This window comes from Callospermophilus lateralis, chromosome 12 (genome assembly GCF_048772815.1).
Source record: "Callospermophilus lateralis isolate mCalLat2 chromosome 12, mCalLat2.hap1, whole genome shotgun sequence".
Classification (NCBI taxonomy): domain Eukaryota; kingdom Metazoa; phylum Chordata; class Mammalia; order Rodentia; family Sciuridae; genus Callospermophilus; species Callospermophilus lateralis.
The window spans coordinates 74,126,912-74,145,576 of record NC_135316.1 but is presented as its reverse complement, the minus strand read 5'-3'; the positions used below and the strand labels follow the sequence as shown (position 1 = coordinate 74,145,576).

The window sequence follows — 18,665 nt, the reverse complement described above, 5'->3', positions numbered from 1 at the left end:
AAAGGTTCAAATGACAAAAGTAAGGAGTTTAGGAAGATTATCAGGGAGAGGAACCTTTAGTGTTAGTGATATGTAGAATTCAATTTGAAGTTGTTTCTGCATTGTGCTGTGTTTACCCTTTGTTAACCTTTGATAAAAGAACTATGTATTAATCATATGTGTTGAATGAAGGAGAAGGGGAAATTTTATACACTTGGGATAAACAGTGTGCTGAAAAAATAACTAGGTACATGAGGCCAGACAGGTTGAAATGAGCAAGGAGCTAGGAGCTGGGAGCTGGTGCCTGGAACCCTGGAGATAGTGGTGATAGGGTGACTTAGGTGTTGGTTTTAAATTGGGTACCAGAAACTAACTTGAGAATCTGTGACAAACCCATTTCTCCTTCAAGAATCAAGAGGAAAGTGGCCCATGGGGGTGGGGGAGACACAATACTTAACAGAGGATCCTGCTTTTATGTGAATAATGGCCAGTTAGAGCAGAACTTTGAATTAAAAAAAAAAATCTCATTACTTAGCCATAAATTTTTATCTAATCCTTTAAGCCTTCAAATTGCTGACAGAAAAGAACCATGTCAGCATATTGTAAGGTTGAAAAAAAAATGACTTGTGGCTGCAAGACTTCTGATTTTGTGGGCTCAGGATCAAACTCAGAGCTGTGTCTTTTGAGGTTTGGCCACCATTCAAGATACTGCATTAGTGTCTTTGATATTTTGAAACATAATGTGATAAGAGATCAAGGGATAAGGATGTATCCAATGTAAGAGTTGATGTGTTCATTTTAAAGGCAGGTGTGCCTTGCAAAAGTAAGGTAAATGCAAAGTCAACTGTTAGGGCCAAGGAAGCAGCTCATAGAAGCAGAAAGCTTTCTCCTTTTTGATTGATTCACTCATTCAACAAACAGTTTAGAACTGACTTTTTGTGAATTTGCCAGCTAGCAAGTGCTTCTTCAAGTTGGAGATCTGATTTACATTATGTGTTAGCTTGGAACTGCTAGCTAATTTTAAGCATTTTGGGTCATTTCTGGATGTTACTTCTTTATAAAGAAGGTATAGTTAGCCTGCCTGCCTGCCTGCCTGCCTTCCTCCCTCCCTTCCTTCCTTCCTTCCTTCCTTCACAGATAGACTGGCTTTGAAATAGTTAAGGTTTCAATCCAGTTAGACTTAGTGTTAGGAATGAATAGCTACAAAGATTACATTTAACATAGAGATCCTTATTTTCCATCTTGTACTTACTTCAACTTTCTCTAATCCTTTCCATTCTGATCCTTTCCTCTGGTAGCAGAACTTGTTTTTGTTATCCACAGGGGGCTTCCTTTGCCTCTGCTCACATTTGCTAATGAACTAAAAAGTTTCCCTCTTGTGTAAAAGTTGGATAGAACTCTGTGGAGCTTCATTCTGCTGTTCCCTGGAATGCCCTATGGAAATGTTCCTGTGGCATTTTACTGGGAGGTATGAAAAACATGCTCTTATGACATTTCAAAGAGGCTTGGTATTTATTCTGCAATATTACACTGCAGAGTCTAGAAAGATTTGAACAAAACAGATGATTTCTTTCATTTTAAAATTCATTTATATTCACAGTTATTCCTGTTTTATATACACATATAGTCATTAACATCTGCATAAGTGAAGTTTTGTAATATGAACATTTTCGAGGACTTAAAAATTATGAGAGGGGCTGGGGATGTGGCTCAAGCCGTAGCGCGCTCGCCTGGCATGCGCAGGGCGCTGGGTTCGATCCTCAGCACCACATAAAAATAAAATAAAGATGTGTGTCCACCAAAAACTAAAAAATAAATATTAAAAAATTCTCTCTCTCTAAAAAAAAATCATGAGAGCAACTGATTCTGAAGTATCTTTATATATTGAAGATTCACCTCCAAGTTTCCTATTAAAATTTGGACTTTGGGGCTGGAGTTGTAGTCAGTGGTAGAGCACTTGCTAGCACATGTGAGGCACTGAATTTGATCCACAGCACCACATATAAATAAATAAAATAAAGGTATTGTGTCCATCTACAACTAAAAAATTTTTTTTTTAATTTTGGACTTTGGTTTAGTGTTTTATCTTAAAAGAAGATAAAGTTTGTTTTCCCATTACCTGTTCTTTATTTCTATCTCTTCTCCCCCTCAATCCTTTGATTTCACTCTTTGCCTTCTCTTCCTCTCCCTTATTTCCAGTTCTCTCTACTTCTTTCCATAAAATAAAGTGAACACAATGGATAGCTGTGGATAGTTCTTGTATTTCATGATTGCCAACATTCTGATATTCCAGTTACTTATTTCTACCAGTTAAATATATCATAATTTTTTAACCTAGCTGAGATGTATTAATTGTTCCTATTATCACAGCTGTGATAAAGTTCTTTGTATCTGGAACTTTTTTTAAATTTAGGATTGTTATTTAGAATTATTTTGTCAGAATAAGTTTCAAAAAATGGGATTATAGGACACTAATTAGGCATTGTTAGAATATATTATATTCTCATCAACAGTGTATGAAAATATCAAATTTTATTATTTAAAAAATTGTGTGAATAAAAATGTCTTTTTTTAAAAAAAATTAACCTTTTTATTTTGAAGTAATTGTTGACCGGCATCAATAGTGAAAAATAATTCATAGAAGTCCCATATACCTTACCTAGTTTTTCCATTGGTAACATCTTGCAAAACTGTATGACAGTATCACAACCAGGATACAAACATTGATAAACACAAAACAGAAATTTCCATCACCACAAAGATCTCTTCTATTTGCCTTTTGTATATATCCATATCTACCTCTCTCACTCCATCAACACTCAGTCCCTGATTCCTCAGGAGGAGAGAGAGAAAAAGGAGGGGTTGGGGGAGAAGATTGTTTTATCTACTGTACAACCTTTTGGAATTGGATTTTTTCACTTGGCACAATTCCTCTAGATTTGTTGTTTTCATCTATATTTTGTTCCTTTTTGTTGCTGAGTGGTAGTCCTTGGTATGGATATACCACAGTTTGTTTGTTTAACCATTTATCTGTTGAAGAATTTTGGGTTGTTTACAACTTTGGGCTATTCTAAGTAATGTTCTATGAACATTCATGGCCAGATTTCTTTGTGAATGTATTTTCATTTCTCTGTGATAAATGTCAGGAGTGAAGTTGCACTGATGTGGTAGTTGCATTTTTAATTTTTATTTTTTTTTTTAAGAAACTGTGTTTTCCAGATTGGCAATACCATTTAAATTTCCACTACATTGTATGAAAGTGCTTTTTCTTCATTCTTGCCAGCATTTTGCTTTGTCACTATTTTTTATTTTAGCCATTCTGATGTATAGTAATAGCTCATTGAAGTTCAATTTGCATTTCCTGAAGGGTCAAGATCCTTTCTAGTGACATGCCTTTTCATGTCTTTCTAATTGAATTGTTTTCTAATTGAATTGTTTCTTATGCTATTAAGTTTTGAGGGTTCTTTATATATTCTAGGTAACTGGTCTTTTTTGTCATGTATATGGTTTGCAGTATATGGTTTTCTCCTTATAGCTTGACTTTTCAACTTATTAACAGGATCTTTTGCAGAACAAAAGTTTTAAATTTTAATAAAGTCCAAGTTGACTATTGCTTTTAGTGTCAAGGCCAAGAACTTTCTGTACAATCCTAGATCCTGAAGGTTTTCTATTTTTCTCCAAAATTTTCTAGTCTTATGTTTAAAGTCCAAGATCTATTCTGAACTAATATTAATAAGGTGAATGAGCTCCTCCCAGAGTTTTTAATATTTTAATCAGTACCTAACTCATATTTTAATAACTTTAAGAATGAGTAATTGATTGAATAATCTCATTGGTCTTCATTTGGGTCTTAGTTTTTTAGTGTCCCTTTAGTATTGAACAAGTGTCAGATTAAAAGATAAGAGGGGCCAAGCATGGTGGCACATGCCTATAATCCCAGTGACTCAGGAGGCTGGGGTAGGAGGATCACAAATTCAAGGCCAAATTGGCAGCTCAATGAGCCCCTTTCTCAAAATAAAAAAATAAAAAGGGTGGGGATGTAGTTCAGAGGTCGAGTGCTTGTGGAATTCAATCCCAGTAACCCTCTCACCCACACACACAATCAATTGCCTGTGTTTGTGATAAGAGAGATACATGGATGGCTGCACCTCTAAAGTAATGATCAGTCTAATGGGTGTTTACTGAGTGCCTTCTATATTCTTGGCTATAAAAGGGCATTGAAATATGGCCTTGAAAGCTAACAGTCCAATGAGAAAGTCAGAGACAAAACCCACTAATTTCAATGCACTTGTTAAGTGTGAGGAGTCATTTTAGTTTGATGGTTAAGAACTTGATGTTGAGAGCCCAAGCAGCTTCAGCAAACTTCCAGCTGATTGGCTCACAGAGGCCCCAGCAAACTTCCAGCTGCCAGCTGTTTGGCTCCTCTGCGGTGATGCTCATTGGACTGTTTCCCGCCCTTTCAGACCACGGAGCTGCTCAGTGGGGGATTCTTTTGGCTCCGCCCACACGACCCAGCCAATGGCCTCAAGAGCGGGAGGTGTGGGGTGGCTGAGAGGCTTGCCAGAAGCTGGTGGTGCCCAGCCAGACTGGGGCACTTGGACTGTGGACTCCATCAATCTGGGAAAATGTTTTGGGTCTTCAACATTGCCTCTGGATAAGTCAACCTCACTGGGTCCTCAGTTTCCTTATTTTTAATATGTACATTTTGACATTTATAATATATAATATATTATATATATATATATATATATATATATATATATATATATATATATATATTGCTGTGAAGAGTGAATGATACACATAAAACTCTTAGAATAAGTGCCTGGCACAGATGAAGCACTTAATAAGGGTCTGCTGCTCTGACAGTGACAGCGAGTGAAAATGGAAGCAGCAAGTGAAGAGAAGGCACTGATCAAGGCAAGCAAAGGATGTTGCTGCAACACAGACAGAGGTACTTATCCCAGAGGAGAATATCCGGAATTGATTTTTTTTTTTTTTTTCCAGTACTGGTGATTGAACCCAGGGACTCTTAACCACAGAGCTACATCACTAGCTAACCCCCCTGCCCTTTTTTAAGACAGGGTCTCACTATCACTAAATTGCCAAGACTCACCTCAAACCTGAAATCCTCCCACCTCCGCATACAGAGTTGCTGGTATGAGAGGCATATGCCACCATGCCCAGCTTGGATTTTCTTTTCTTTTTTTTTTTTTTTTTTTTGGTACCAGGGATTGAACCCAGGGGCACTTTACTACTGAGCCACATCCCCAGCACTTTTAAAAATATTTTATTTAGAGACAGGGTCTCAAGGAGTTGCTTTGGGTCTCTCTGAGAGGTTGGCTTTGAACTTGCCATCCTCTTGCCTCAGCCACCCCAGCTACTGGAATTATCTGAATTGAATCTGAACAGTTTGCTAGAAAAATGAAGTAAAAGTGTTCAGGACAAATACAAGAACATGAACAAATGTACAGAAGTACGGGAGGCTGTGCATAAGTATATACAGTGAAGCAATTTGATTTTCATAAAAACTGATGTAAGGATCAGAAAGAGATAGATGGTTGATGAGGTTGGAGAAGCAGGCAAGGGCAGATGATTGAAGGGCATTGAACTTTTTTCCTAAGAAAAAGGGAGTCATTGAAGAGCTTTAGGGAAGAAACAAAGCAGCCAAATTTCTTTCTTACTAGTTCAGTCTGCAGAGTAAGGAGACTTTAAAATGCATACAGTAACTAGAAGAAGTTCCTTCCTAATACAGTTGAAGCTCAGAACCAGGGCCATGGTGAATGAGAATGCAAAGTAATTCTTGTCCTTATTTTCTATATAATAAATTCGGGTCCAATCCAGAGATTCTTTTGGAGAAGCTACTTTAAAATGGCTGTAGTTCCTCTAGCTAGAGCAACTAGAACTTAATGGTTCTTTCTGTCTGTCTAGTCTAGAAGTAAAGCACCAAGGTGGAAGAGGAATAAAGAGAAAGAATTATTAGGAAGTAGACCTGAGGAAAAAAAGTGATTTTGAGTTACATTTTACTAAAATTTTTATTTTTTTCTTCATCTATTTTCCTTATCTATGAAGATTTAAAAATGTTAATCATAATATTCTTCTTGAATAAAGCTAAAAAAGTGTAAAGAATTCTGTTCTAGCATATCCACTACTAGTTTTTATACTTCTGTGCCATTGTATTTCCTACTGTGAGGAATGGACTTCAAATTCCCCATACAATTCCTGAGACAAGGAGCTGCATCCATTTTGCAGGCTTTATGTTTGAAAGCACAATTTGTTAAAGACAAATGAAAAAGTAAATTAATGTTTCTGCATATGATCAAAAAATGGTAACATCTCTGTAGGTATATATACAAATATCACATACCATACAATTCATTCATTTTTAAGTGTACAATTTAATAGTGACTTGTTTCTTTAACAGGGAAAAAAAGATGTGACCCAGATATTTAACAACATCCTGAGAAGACAAATAGGCACTCGGAGTCCCACTGTGGAATACATTAGTGCTCATCCTCATATCCTGTTTATGCTCCTCAAAGGGTAAGTGCCTGGCTTCCTTCAAAATAGGTTTGAGTTTAAACAGTTGTTAAAAGTACATGTGCTGGGGCTGGGATTGTGATTCAGCGGTAGAGCGCTCGCCTAGCAAGTGTGAGGCCCTGGGTTCGATCCTCAGCACCACATAAAAATAAATAAATAAAATATTGTGTCCAGTTACAACTAAAAAATTAATATTAAAAAAAACAAAAAAGAACGTACTGGCTGGGGGTGATGGTGCATGCCTGTAATCCCAGCAGCTAGGGAGCCTAAGGCAGGACAATCATGAGTTCAAAGCCAACCTCAGCAAAAAGCGAGGTACTAAACAACTCAGTGAGACCCTGTCTCTAAATAAAATACAAAATAGGGCTGGGAATGTGGCTCAGTGGTCAAGTGCCCCTGTGTTCAATCCCCAGTACCAAAAAGAAAGAAAGAAAAAAAAAAAACTATGTATGCTGGAGATGAATGAAGCTCAGTGGTAGACAGCCTGCATGACATTTGTGAGACCCCGGGTTTGATTCCCCACCACCACCACCACCACCACCACACACACAGAAAAGGAAAAGAAAAACGCAAAAAACAAAGAACACAGCATTTGCCTCACTGGAGATATGGTTGGTTCCCTTTGGAATTGCAAGATAGGTATTTGCCATGCTTGAGGTAACCCTTCATAATCTGTCTCTTAAGATTACTTGGGCTGGGGCTGGGGTTGTTGCTCAGTGGTTAGAGCACTTGCCTAGCATATGTGAGGCACTGGGTTCGATCCCCAACACCACATAAAAAATAAACAAAATAAAGGTATTGTGTCCATCTACAACTTCCAAAATATTTAAAAAAGAAAGATTACTTGGGCTATAGCAAAACTTTTGCACCTTTATATTTCTAACATTATAGTTTCATTTACTGCTTCTCTTTTTTCCCTTTCTTTTATCTTACAATACTATTTGTGCTTCCCAGCCTGCCCTATTCCTGCTCACAAGATACTGAGTCCCCTCATTACATACACATGTACATTCCAGTTCTGAGAACTCAAATAATAGCTGAAAGAATTATTTCAGTAGCTAGTGTTTGCCAAGGTGATATGCTTCTACATGAGGACAAAATATTATTCTGTGTGTGTGTGTGTGTACATATATATATATATATATATATATATATATATATATAACCTTGAAGGGAGCCAAAAAATTGAAGGCAAGCTAGAAAACAGAATTCCTGATCATAATGTCTACTCATTTATAAATATTTGAGGCTACTCTAACTTCTAAAGACTAGACATCTGGATGCAGCATTGCTCAGGGACAACAGACTATCTTCTTCTTTCCCTACCCTTCTTTTTTATTCTATATCATTTCAAACCAGCATGGCTCTTTTTATTTTATAGTATTCTGTTTTCAGTTCTGCTGTTCCATACATATTCCATCTCACCTGTGTTTCATTGCTCCTTTGTACTTTTGTAAACATTCTATTGTATCCAAGCAATACATAACACATGGTTTAAACATCAGATATTTCAACAAAGGCAGTTTTTTGCCTCTTCCTTCTCCATCCTTTAATCCTGTTTCCAAAGACAATGACTCTCATCTTTGTTAATTATTTTTTTATCATACACTTACCTCTGTGTTACAAATAAGTCTTCTAATTTGAATTATCAGATTTAAAAAACTATTTGTTTTTTGCTGCCTTTACTCCATTTTCTTCCCTTTATCCTCCCAATATACTTTTTCACGTTTTCAATTTGATTAATATGACTGTGTGGTTATTATTCATTATTGAGCATACAGAGTACACCAATTACTTTAGGTTTTGATATAAAGAAATATTTTTACTGGAGAATCATGTCTCTCCTTTTTAGAAAGGGAAATATGCTTGATCTATTAATTGTATCCATTAGTTACAGTATGCTAAACTTCCATAACAAATGGGCCCCCAAATGGAGTGCCTTGATCACAAGACTCCCATGATGATACAGGATAGAAGCTCAGGTCAGCAAGGGGTTCTGCCCTCTTTAGCATGTGCTTTCTAAGATCACTTTGTTCACTGCTGTTTCAGTCTGAAGGAAGGTAAAAATTTATAAGAGAATGACATTTTTAAGAGAATTTATGCATTTAGAGAATGACAGACAAGAACTGTAGTGTGGCTGGAGGCTAGGATGAGTCAGAATGCAAAGCTAGAAAGGCTGAAACCAGATTAGGAAAAGCTTTCCCTGCCCTACTCAAGGAGTTTGAATGTCATTCTGTAGGACACGTGGAGTCACCCAGAGACTAGGTTTAGTGAGCTGTAGTGGCAATGGGAAAAATGGCTGAGAGGATTGGGGGCTGCAATTCCAGCTTGGAAAAGTCCAAGAAAAATGATGGTCATGGGAGTGAAAGAGTAATATATCAATGTATTTCTTTTTTTATTTTTCTGATTCAAAAGTAATACATGTTTATTATTTAAAATTTAAATATTTTAGAAATATTTAATATAAAAAAAGACATGGATTTCATCATCTCTCCCAATGAAACCATTAGTAACAATTTGGAGACTATACCTCTGGTTTTCTTTCTCTATTAAAACAATTTTTCTGGGCTAGGGATATAGCTCAGTTGGTAGAGTGCTTGCCTCACATGCACAAAGCCCAGGGTTCAATCCCCAGCAACACACACACACACACACAAAAAGATTATTCTTCTGTTTTTATCCTGAACTTTTAACCCATTCCTTCTCATCCTGTTTTGTAGTTAACACTTAATGAGTGCTTGTTCTGTGCCAGGTATTGATCACTCCAGTAATTCTATGAGGTCTAGGTATTATTCTTGCCATTTTACAAATGAGAAAATTAAAACTCAAAAGAATATTTCTCAAGGTTATATAGCTAATAAGTGACAGAGCCATGTTTTCAATTCAGATCTGATTCTAAGTCCCATGCTCTTTACCATTAATATATCCCTAAGATTTGAGGACCATTCAGATATAAAGGAGAGGGCACTATGGATGCTCCTGAGGACAGAGCAGACAATGAGAAGCCTTAATTGAATGGCTGCACTACGATCAGTTTTACCTGTTACCATTTCCTAGTTTTGCTTGGAATGCTACAGATTTAGCCCTTTGTTAAAGGCTAGAATTTTTACTAAATTACTTCTTGGGAAGTTCCTTGAAAACTCAGGACATAATTTGATTGGTACATTTATACATCAAACAATAATGTTATTTAGGGATGTAATAGTTACATTATATTGAAATTAAATCTAACTCTAACCATAAAAAAAAGTAAAGCAGAAAGAAATGGATATCTGTCAATCAAGGAGAATCATCTGGATTATGTGATGTAAGGCATCTGGAACTCAAGTTTTATGAAAAGGACATTCACAAAGGACTTTCTCATTCTCAATCAATTTGTCTCCTGGCTGAGGCAGATGACACTCCAGGATACTGAGAGAACTTGAGGATGAGATTACCAAACTTCTCTCAGTGATCCATAAAAATTGTGGCCAGGGGAAGATGTTCCATAAGTCCAATGTTAAAATTATAAATATTTCTTAATCTATTTAAAAGTTCATCATAAAAATTTTCATCCAGGGCTGGGGTTGTGGCTCAGTGGTAGAGCACTTGCCTAACATATGTGAAGCACTCACTGGGTTCAATCCTCAGCATCGCATAAAAATAAATTAATAAAATAAAAGTATTGTGTCAAACTACAACTAAAAATTTTAAAAATTTATCCATATGTAAAAGTATATATATAGAGTTTCATATATATATATATATATATATATATATATATATATATATGAAACTCACATACCCCCAATCACTCAACCTTCACTACTATCAATATTTTGCTGTTTGTTTCATCTATCTTCCCAATGTACACCAGCCCCATATTTATTTTTTGGAGGAGGCTAGAGTAATTTAAAGCAAATCCCTAAACACTTAAATAAACATCTCAAAAATAAAAATATAATTTTTACATAATCATGAAGTTGTTATTATACTTTTAAAAATTAGCAATAATTCTATAACAACCAATACTTAGTCTGTACTCAAATTTCCTCAACTGTAAAACAAACAAACAAGAAAACCTTTTCATAGTTGGTTTGTTCAAATATTCAAACAAGTATCCTAATCAAGTCCAGTCATTATATTTGGTTATAATTTTACTTATGTCAAAAAAAATTTAAAAATCTTAAGTCTCTTTCATTTGGAACAACACCTACCCACATATTTGTACACTGATTTGTTGAAAATACTGTTAGTCTACATTATGTCCTCCATTGTGAAGTTGTCACATTGCCTTCTTATAGTGTCATTTAACTTGGTCCATTATACACTCTATTTCTAGACTGGAGTTTCTATTTAAAGGCTTGGTTAAATTCAAATTCAATTTTTATTTTGGCAATATTTTGAAAGTGGGTCTGTCTAGTTCAAATTTCATCCCATCAGGAGACATACTTTTAGTAATGCTCAAATTGAGCAATGAGCTCAGATGATGACAGTCTAATCCATTAATCCATTATACAGTGTTTGTTTTTTGTTGTTGTTATAATAAAAAAGTTCTTTTTTCAGAATTTTAGAGGCTGAAAGTCTAGGATCAAGGGATTCCACCAATTTGGCCTCCATTATAAAGTTTCCTATCATCTGTACCTTTAATTGTTTTACTATCCATTGATGAACATTGGCTGATTCAAACATTTCATTAGGAGACAACATTTTTTTAAAAAACACATCATCCCTTTATTTGCTGATTTATTGGCTAGAGTAGTTTTATAGAGTATAACTTTTTTCATCTACTGCAATTATTATATACTCTCAAACAGAATTCATACCAGAGAGGTAGAATTAATGCCCAATTCCTTTATTTTAATTATCAATTTAGATATTTAGGAACTTCCTTTGGTGTCCAATGAGTTTTATACCCTCTCTCTCTCTCTCTCTCTCTCTCTCTCTCTCACATACACACACACACACACACACTACCCCTCTGATATCTTATTAAATAAGAGATGTAACGATGCTCTCCATATTGTCTCATTTAGTTTCATACATTTTTCTTTTTAATGCTCAGTTGACCATTTGTGGCCCCTTCTGGTTGATGTCTTTTGACAACACCAAAATAGTTTATGAGAGCTTCATTTTCTGGTGCAAAAAGAAATACCAGGTCCAAAGTGTATATTTCTACCTGGAATTTCTACCAAAGACCCTGCTTGTTTTAGATGAGGACTGGTTCTTGGAGACTACAATCTGGATTTTAGGGGCGCTAATTGACCCTAAATTATCATTGATTCTACACCTTTTTAGTGGCCAAATTAACACATTTTGAAAGTAAGCAAGTGTTTCTAGATTAGAAGCAAAACCTTCTTGACTCTATGAAGCAGGCTGAGGGTTAAGTGAATGGCATTTTATAAAAGCTTTCTAAATACAGTCTGGCATTGTTTGCTCCCTTTAATAACAAAAGTCATTTTCCACTTACATAGTATAATCTTTGTTGAGATGTTCTTGTATAAGATCTTTTTTCTAGCCATTTTCTGTGTAATGATTACCGTAGCTCACTGCTAGTTGAAACAATTGCTTTTATATTTTGACTTTCATGAAGTTTCAAGGGGATCTTCCAATATGCTATTCTCATTTGAATGAATGTGCATATATAGTAATGTGCTTTCTCTGAACTGACACAGTTAATTATAGTCCAGACTATATTATAAATTGTAAGTGAGGAGGGAAGATATGATTCAGTTCTATAAAAATAGTGATTCAGTACTCATAATATTAACCTTCATTGGTGACCTGCCATCCTTTTAGTCATTGCGGTGGGGAAAAAACAGTGATTAGTTGTGGTCCTTGCCATCAGAAAGCTTATCCATAACTAGAACAGATTAGGTGAGATAAATACTGATTCTTTACCAGACTAAGGATATTAATGTTAGTGGGATTTGAAACTTAATGATTGGCTTAATTTATAGAGCACTTCTCTGAATAGTGAATGATAACCTATCAAAAATCAGTATCCTAGAGGATAGTCAGGTTGAAATGATAAGTGTGAATTATAGTTTCCTTAAAGGATATTGAGGAAGTCAGGGATTTCCCTCAATGTCCCAATGTATTCCTAACTTTAAGAAGTTGTCATCTACAGACTGACATTTCTGATGTTGGGAACATACTACTGGGGTGAATTGATAAGTGTTTTGCCCCAAGAATATTTTTTAAAATGTTCTCTTGGTTCTCAAGAATAAATCATCATTGCATCACAGATGGTTCCAATAAACTTCACTAAATAAAAGGAAAAAGAGAACTAATTATACTCAGAAGTTGGGGTGGAAACTTTTTATAGATGATCTCAGTTTGGAAACTGAATTCAGAAATGAGAGATGTTGGCTAGAGATCAGACAGCTTTTGTCTAAGCCAGAGTTTGGCTCTCATTAGGACATTCAGTCAAAGTTTAAGTTTCATTAAATTCATTATATATCTACTTTGTATAAAAAATTATGCTAGGAACTCTTTGGAGATGCGGTATGCAGGAAGAACATAACAATAAATGAGACATAGACACCAAATGGGGAAGTGGAGGCAGGGTGGGTGAGTAATGAAGTAAGTAAAACACATCACCAGCAATGAGGTGAAGGAAACCGACTTATAACAACTTACTGAAATGTGACCTAATACAGGATGATAAAAGTGTTAAAGTGAAATTACAGACAAGCTATTGTGGGAATGTGAAGGGGAGAGAGGACAATCCTGAATGGTGGGTGCTTACAAAAAACTTCCAAAAGGTGTCTGAATTCAATCTTGAAAGATGAGCAACTTAGTGGGGAAACTAGAAAGGGCATTCCACTCAAGGGAGTGGCATACTCCAGGGAAATGGGGAAAGTAAAGGGAAGTGAAGTGAGAAGCCAGGTTTAGGCCAAATTATCAAAGTCCACAAATATCTTACTAAGAAGTCTGATTTTAATTGTCCCTAATGCTCGTTCTCTAGGCCCAAGAGCCTTTATTCTGTAGTCTCTTAAATATTCTATCAATAATTGACAGTATTTTTCTCCTTGATGTTTCAAAAAATATACCCTCTCATTACAACATCTTTAATGCTATCCCATCTTACAACTATTTAATGTGTACCACTAGGGCGATTTTCAAATTTTTATGAAAAAAATTGCTAACATTATAAATTGGCCTTCCTTATGTTCTACAAAGAACCAGATCTATCTGAGTATATCAACATTTAATATTACTGTGAGTTATTCAGGGAGTATTTAATATTTAGGAATATCATTCAACTTTATAATTAGGATAAAAATGAGTAAATATCACACTGATGTCCTAATTTGCTACTTTACTGTTTTTGTAAATTTGATTATATAGTAGCCTATTTTCTAAATTATGGGAATGAGGTTTATTCTTGAATCTGAATTTCATGCAAATACTTCGATCTTATAAATACATTGTTCAATAGATTGTTTTTTATTGGTCAACAAAACGTTATTGCTAGTAGTGGGTGCCTGGTGAATTATCTTCAGGTTTTATATAAGGGGGGTTTAGTTTTAGTTTTCAAATATTTACTCTTTCTCATCCATTCAAATGTCATTTTTGCTTAAAATCTGTTATATTTTTATTTTTCCTAACTTTCAGAATACATAGTAAACTTGAAAGATCACACACACAGTCCTTTGTAAATGTCGTTTTTATCTTATTTTCAAAAAACATTATAGGAAAACACTTTTTTAGGAATCGTCATTTTAAGTTGCTTTTTTCAATGGGCTTTGTACAAAACACAATAGAACTAGTATTTAGTTCATTGAAGTGGGAAATGATACAATCTATTCCAAACTTGGTCAGACTATTCTTTTTTTATACTGTGTTCTACTCATTTCCTAATGTTTTACAACTACATCTTTGTCCTACTCTTCCTGTATTTACCACACAATTGTCAACTGTATCATTTCAGCACAGGGCTTATCTTATTTGGGCTAAGTATTGTTCATTTTCCTGAAATCTTATCACATTCTGGAATGTAACTCAAACCTAGATTTATTTAGATGCTGCATTTGACATTTGAGAGACCGCTGTTAATTAGAAATGGAACAGATCTGGTGTGCCAGTCCTCAGCTCTTTCCTACAGTAGATACTCTTTCTAGTGAAGTTTTGCTGTGAGCCACAATTCCACTTCATGACTTATTTGAACCAACGAACCCACAGCTCTTTACTGGTCACTTGCGCTCCCAGATCACATTTACATAAAAATCTCCCTTGCCTTTTTCCTGAACTCCAGATGGGTATAGTCTCCTGCTGAGGAGACATTGTTTCTCAGATGTTAGCCATCTCAAAGTTGCTGTCAGCAGCAATTTCTTTACTAGTCCATGTTCCTCTAGTCATTTATTTCCCATCCAGTAGCACCTCCAACATCAGCAAGTCCTGTTGGCTCTTCCTCCAAACAGGATCCAGCCTTTGCCACAGCCTTGAGTTCTGCTGCTGCTGCCCCAGCCACGCCACCATCACCACTGTTGGGTTTATGCTCCTGCACCCATCTGCCAGCTTCCCCTCCAGCTACCTAGTCCACTCCTGCTGCTTTACTACAATACATCTCCACCAGCAGTCAGGGCAGCGTTTCCCTCCACCCCTCCCTCAGTGCAGGGCTTGAACCCAGGATACCTCATGCTTACTAGGCAGGTATTTGACCACTGAGCCATACCCTCAGCCCTGGAGCCATTTTTTTCTTTCTTTTTTTTTTTTCTTCTTTGTACCAGGGATTGAACCCAGAGGCACTTAATCACTGAGCCACATCATAGCCCTTTTTGTTTTATTAGGAGACAGGGTCTAACTAAATTGCTAAGGCTGGCTTTGAATCCTCCTGCCTCAGCCTCCCAAGCTGCTGGGATTACAGGTGCGTGCCACCACACCTATCCAGAGCCATCTTTTTAAAGCTTAGGTTAGGTTAGGCTGTGTTCATTTTTTGCTTTAAACTCTCCAAAGGCTTAAAACCAAATCACATGTAAAATCATCACACTTAAACCCAAATTATACCTTAGTTTACAAACCATGCTAGGCTCTGACCTTGCCCTTCCCTCCTCTCTTGCCTCATGTAATACTGCTCACTACTATTATTACCTCCATTCCACCACTCTGGCCATATTTCTTCTCTAACTCACCAATCTTGTTCTTGCCTTGGAGACTTTACAGAGTTGTCTGGACCACCTTGACCCTTCACTTCAACCTGAAGTAAAACTTAAGAAGTCACTCACAATTTAAGTAGTCTCACTCTATAGTATTGATTTATTTACCATCTTCTGTTTTCACAGCACTCTATAATATTGCCTTATTTATCATCTTCTGTTTCTTATGTATATATGAAATTATCTTTACATTGGTTATGTTCTACCTTGTCCCTCCATACACATTCTCACTAAAATATGAAGGCTATCATGGCAGTGACCTTGCCCTGTTTACTAACATATCCCCAGTGTCTGGAATAGTGCCAGGCACATAACAGATAGTCCATGGGTAATGAATGAATCCTGTTTGAATGAACTGTGACAAATGGCATCAGTGTTCCCATGGGCAGCAGTATGAAATGGTCTGTTGAACATCATTGATATTATTTTGTTAATGGGGTAACAGAGTTCTCCGTTTCTCTCTTCATTGTGCTTTAGGTATGAAGCTCCACAGATTGCCTTACGTTGTGGGATTATGCTGAGAGAATGTATTCGACATGAACCACTTGCCAAAATCATCCTCTTTTCTAACCAATTCAGAGATTTCTTCAAGTATGTGGAGTTGTCAACATTTGATATTGCTTCAGATGCCTTTGCTACTTTTAAGGTAATTGGGTTTTTTCCTGAATCAGCTAGGTTATTTAAAATCAGTTGGTCTCTGAAGAAGCGATTTTTTTTGGGGGGGGGGAGATATTGGGATGGAACCCAGAAGTGCTATGCCACTGAGCTATACCCCCAGCTCTTTTTTTTTTATTTTAAATTTTTATTTATTTATTTATTTTGAGACAGGGTCTTGCTAAGTTGCTGAGGTTGGCCTCAAACTTGTGATCCTTGTGCCTTAGCCTCCTGAATAGTTGGAATGACAGAGTGAGCCACCATGTCCAGTTGAGTCAATTTAATTTTAAAAAGCAAAAAGTTTTGTTCTTTAGACCTGATTGTAGTCAACAGACAGTATATAATGTGGATCACAAGAGGCGTCAATAAATAAAATACAGTCTAAGAGGCCAGAGTGTCACAAGCTCATATGGAATGAATTCTAACATGTATAGTTAAGTAACAAAAGGAACATGTAGTACTCTGTATAGCATCTTGGGGTGCATATGCACAGAACACCTCGTAGGAGACAACAACAGAAGCTACTTCCAGGGAGAGATATTGGATGGGAAAGGAGATGGAGAATTACATCTCAGAATAGGAAGGACATCATATTATTTTATCAGTGTAATTTTTAAATTTCCATAGGGTAAAGTATTAATAAATTATATTAGCATTTTGAAAACATGACTGGTCATATATACATATATATATTTGTATTTTGACAGCATAATTATAATCACCTATATTTTATCATCTATTATCTACTTTGTCATTATGAGGGAAATATATTTCATCTAGGATATTTTTTTAATTATAAAATATAATTATGGTATAATATACATAAAATTTACCATTTTAACCATATTGTATTGTATAGTTTAGTAGGAGTGCAGTATATGCGTATTGCTGAGCATCTACTCTCCAGAATATTTTCATCTCACAAAATTAGAACTCGTCTCCATACCTGTTAAACAACTCCCCATTCCCCCCACATTCCAGCCCTGCAGCCATTCTGCTTTGTTTCTATGTGTTTTGCCATCAAGAAGATATCCAAAGCCAGGCTTGGTGGTGCACGCCTGTAATACCAGTAGCTTGGGAGGCTGAGGCAGGAGGATACCGATTTCAAAGCCAGCCTTAGCAACTTAGTGAGACCCTAAGCAACTCAGTGAGACCCTGACTCTAAATAAAATATAAAATATGGCTGGGGATGTGGTTAAGTGGTCAAGTGCCCCTGAGTTCAATCCCTTGTACCCCCACCCACCAAAAAAGGAAAAAGATGTCCAGGAAGCATTATCAGAAAATAGTATAGCTAATTTGTGAACAAACACCAGAACTTAACACATTCAATGAGTAATGTTACCCTCAAGATTTCTACTTTAGAAAACTATTTGTTTATGCTTATAATCCTGTCACTGTTTAATATATTTTGGTATCAGTGGATATGGCATGTTCCTTCTGCTGTAGTGGAAAATTTTTACCCTTTGAGAACAGATAGAGTTTTGGAAACAAAAAGCTATTGGACATCCAGGTCAGTGTATAAAGCAGGCAGTCAACTAGAACTACTTTTTGTTTTGTTTTGTAATAACAATAACTAAATTGCTTAAGGCCTTGCTAAATTACTGAGGCTGGCTTTGAACTTATGATCCTTCTGCCTCAGCTTCTTGAGCTGCTAGGATGACAGGCATGTGCCACTGCACCCAGCTAATAATCATAATTATAAAAATAAACTTTAAGATGATTAAACTAGAGTTTGATTTTCTTCAGTGTCTACCAAATGAGTTCTGAAGGCCAGTTCAGAAGAGGAATTTAAAAAATAATATTAGCAATGTGAAGGCATCGTTAAAAAAATAGGCTTTCAGGCTAAATATAAAGTAGATAAAATTCATATAAATGTATCTATTCAGATTGATTTCTTTAAACACATTTCAGGAATTTGTCAACTTATATTATTTGAAGGTATATTTCTACTTTTCTAGAATACAAATATATAACTTTAAAGATTTATTATATCCCACGTATGGCTTATTTTCTTTATAATACTTTAAATAGGTTATTTCAATAATATTGACATAGTCCATATTCTAATATTAATACATACTCTGATCTTATTACTTTATGGACATATTTTGAAAGCTGACTATGACTGGATGCAAATAGTTCTTTATTTTAATAGATTTCTGGAGTTAAAAAAAAGGGAATGCAGTGGTTTGCAGTGCTTGAAAACTATCCATTATCTGCAGACCAGGAATTGACTCAGCCTGTTTAAGAAAGGATCTTAAATCTGTTAGGAAAGTGTTTTAGCTCACATGGTCACAAACGGGAGAGTGTGTCCAAAAGCAGAAAAAGTCAATAAGCGCCAGAGATTTAAGT

The 18,665-nt window shown here is 35.9% G+C and overlaps 1 protein-coding gene across 5 annotated transcripts in view; it reads left to right on the top strand.

The window, feature by feature from the left end:
• Cab39l (calcium binding protein 39 like) overlaps positions 1-18,665 on the top strand; it is a 136,249-nt gene that overhangs the window by 81,826 nt on the left and 35,758 nt on the right. For all 5 annotated transcript variants that reach the window (XM_076872723.1, XM_076872724.1, XM_076872721.2 and 2 more), the window contains 2 exons: positions 6,404-6,522; positions 16,137-16,305. In XM_076872723.1, coding sequence (XP_076728838.1) covers positions 6,404-6,522; positions 16,137-16,305 — 288 coding nt within the window. The remainder of the gene's footprint in view (positions 1-6,403; positions 6,523-16,136; positions 16,306-18,665) is intronic.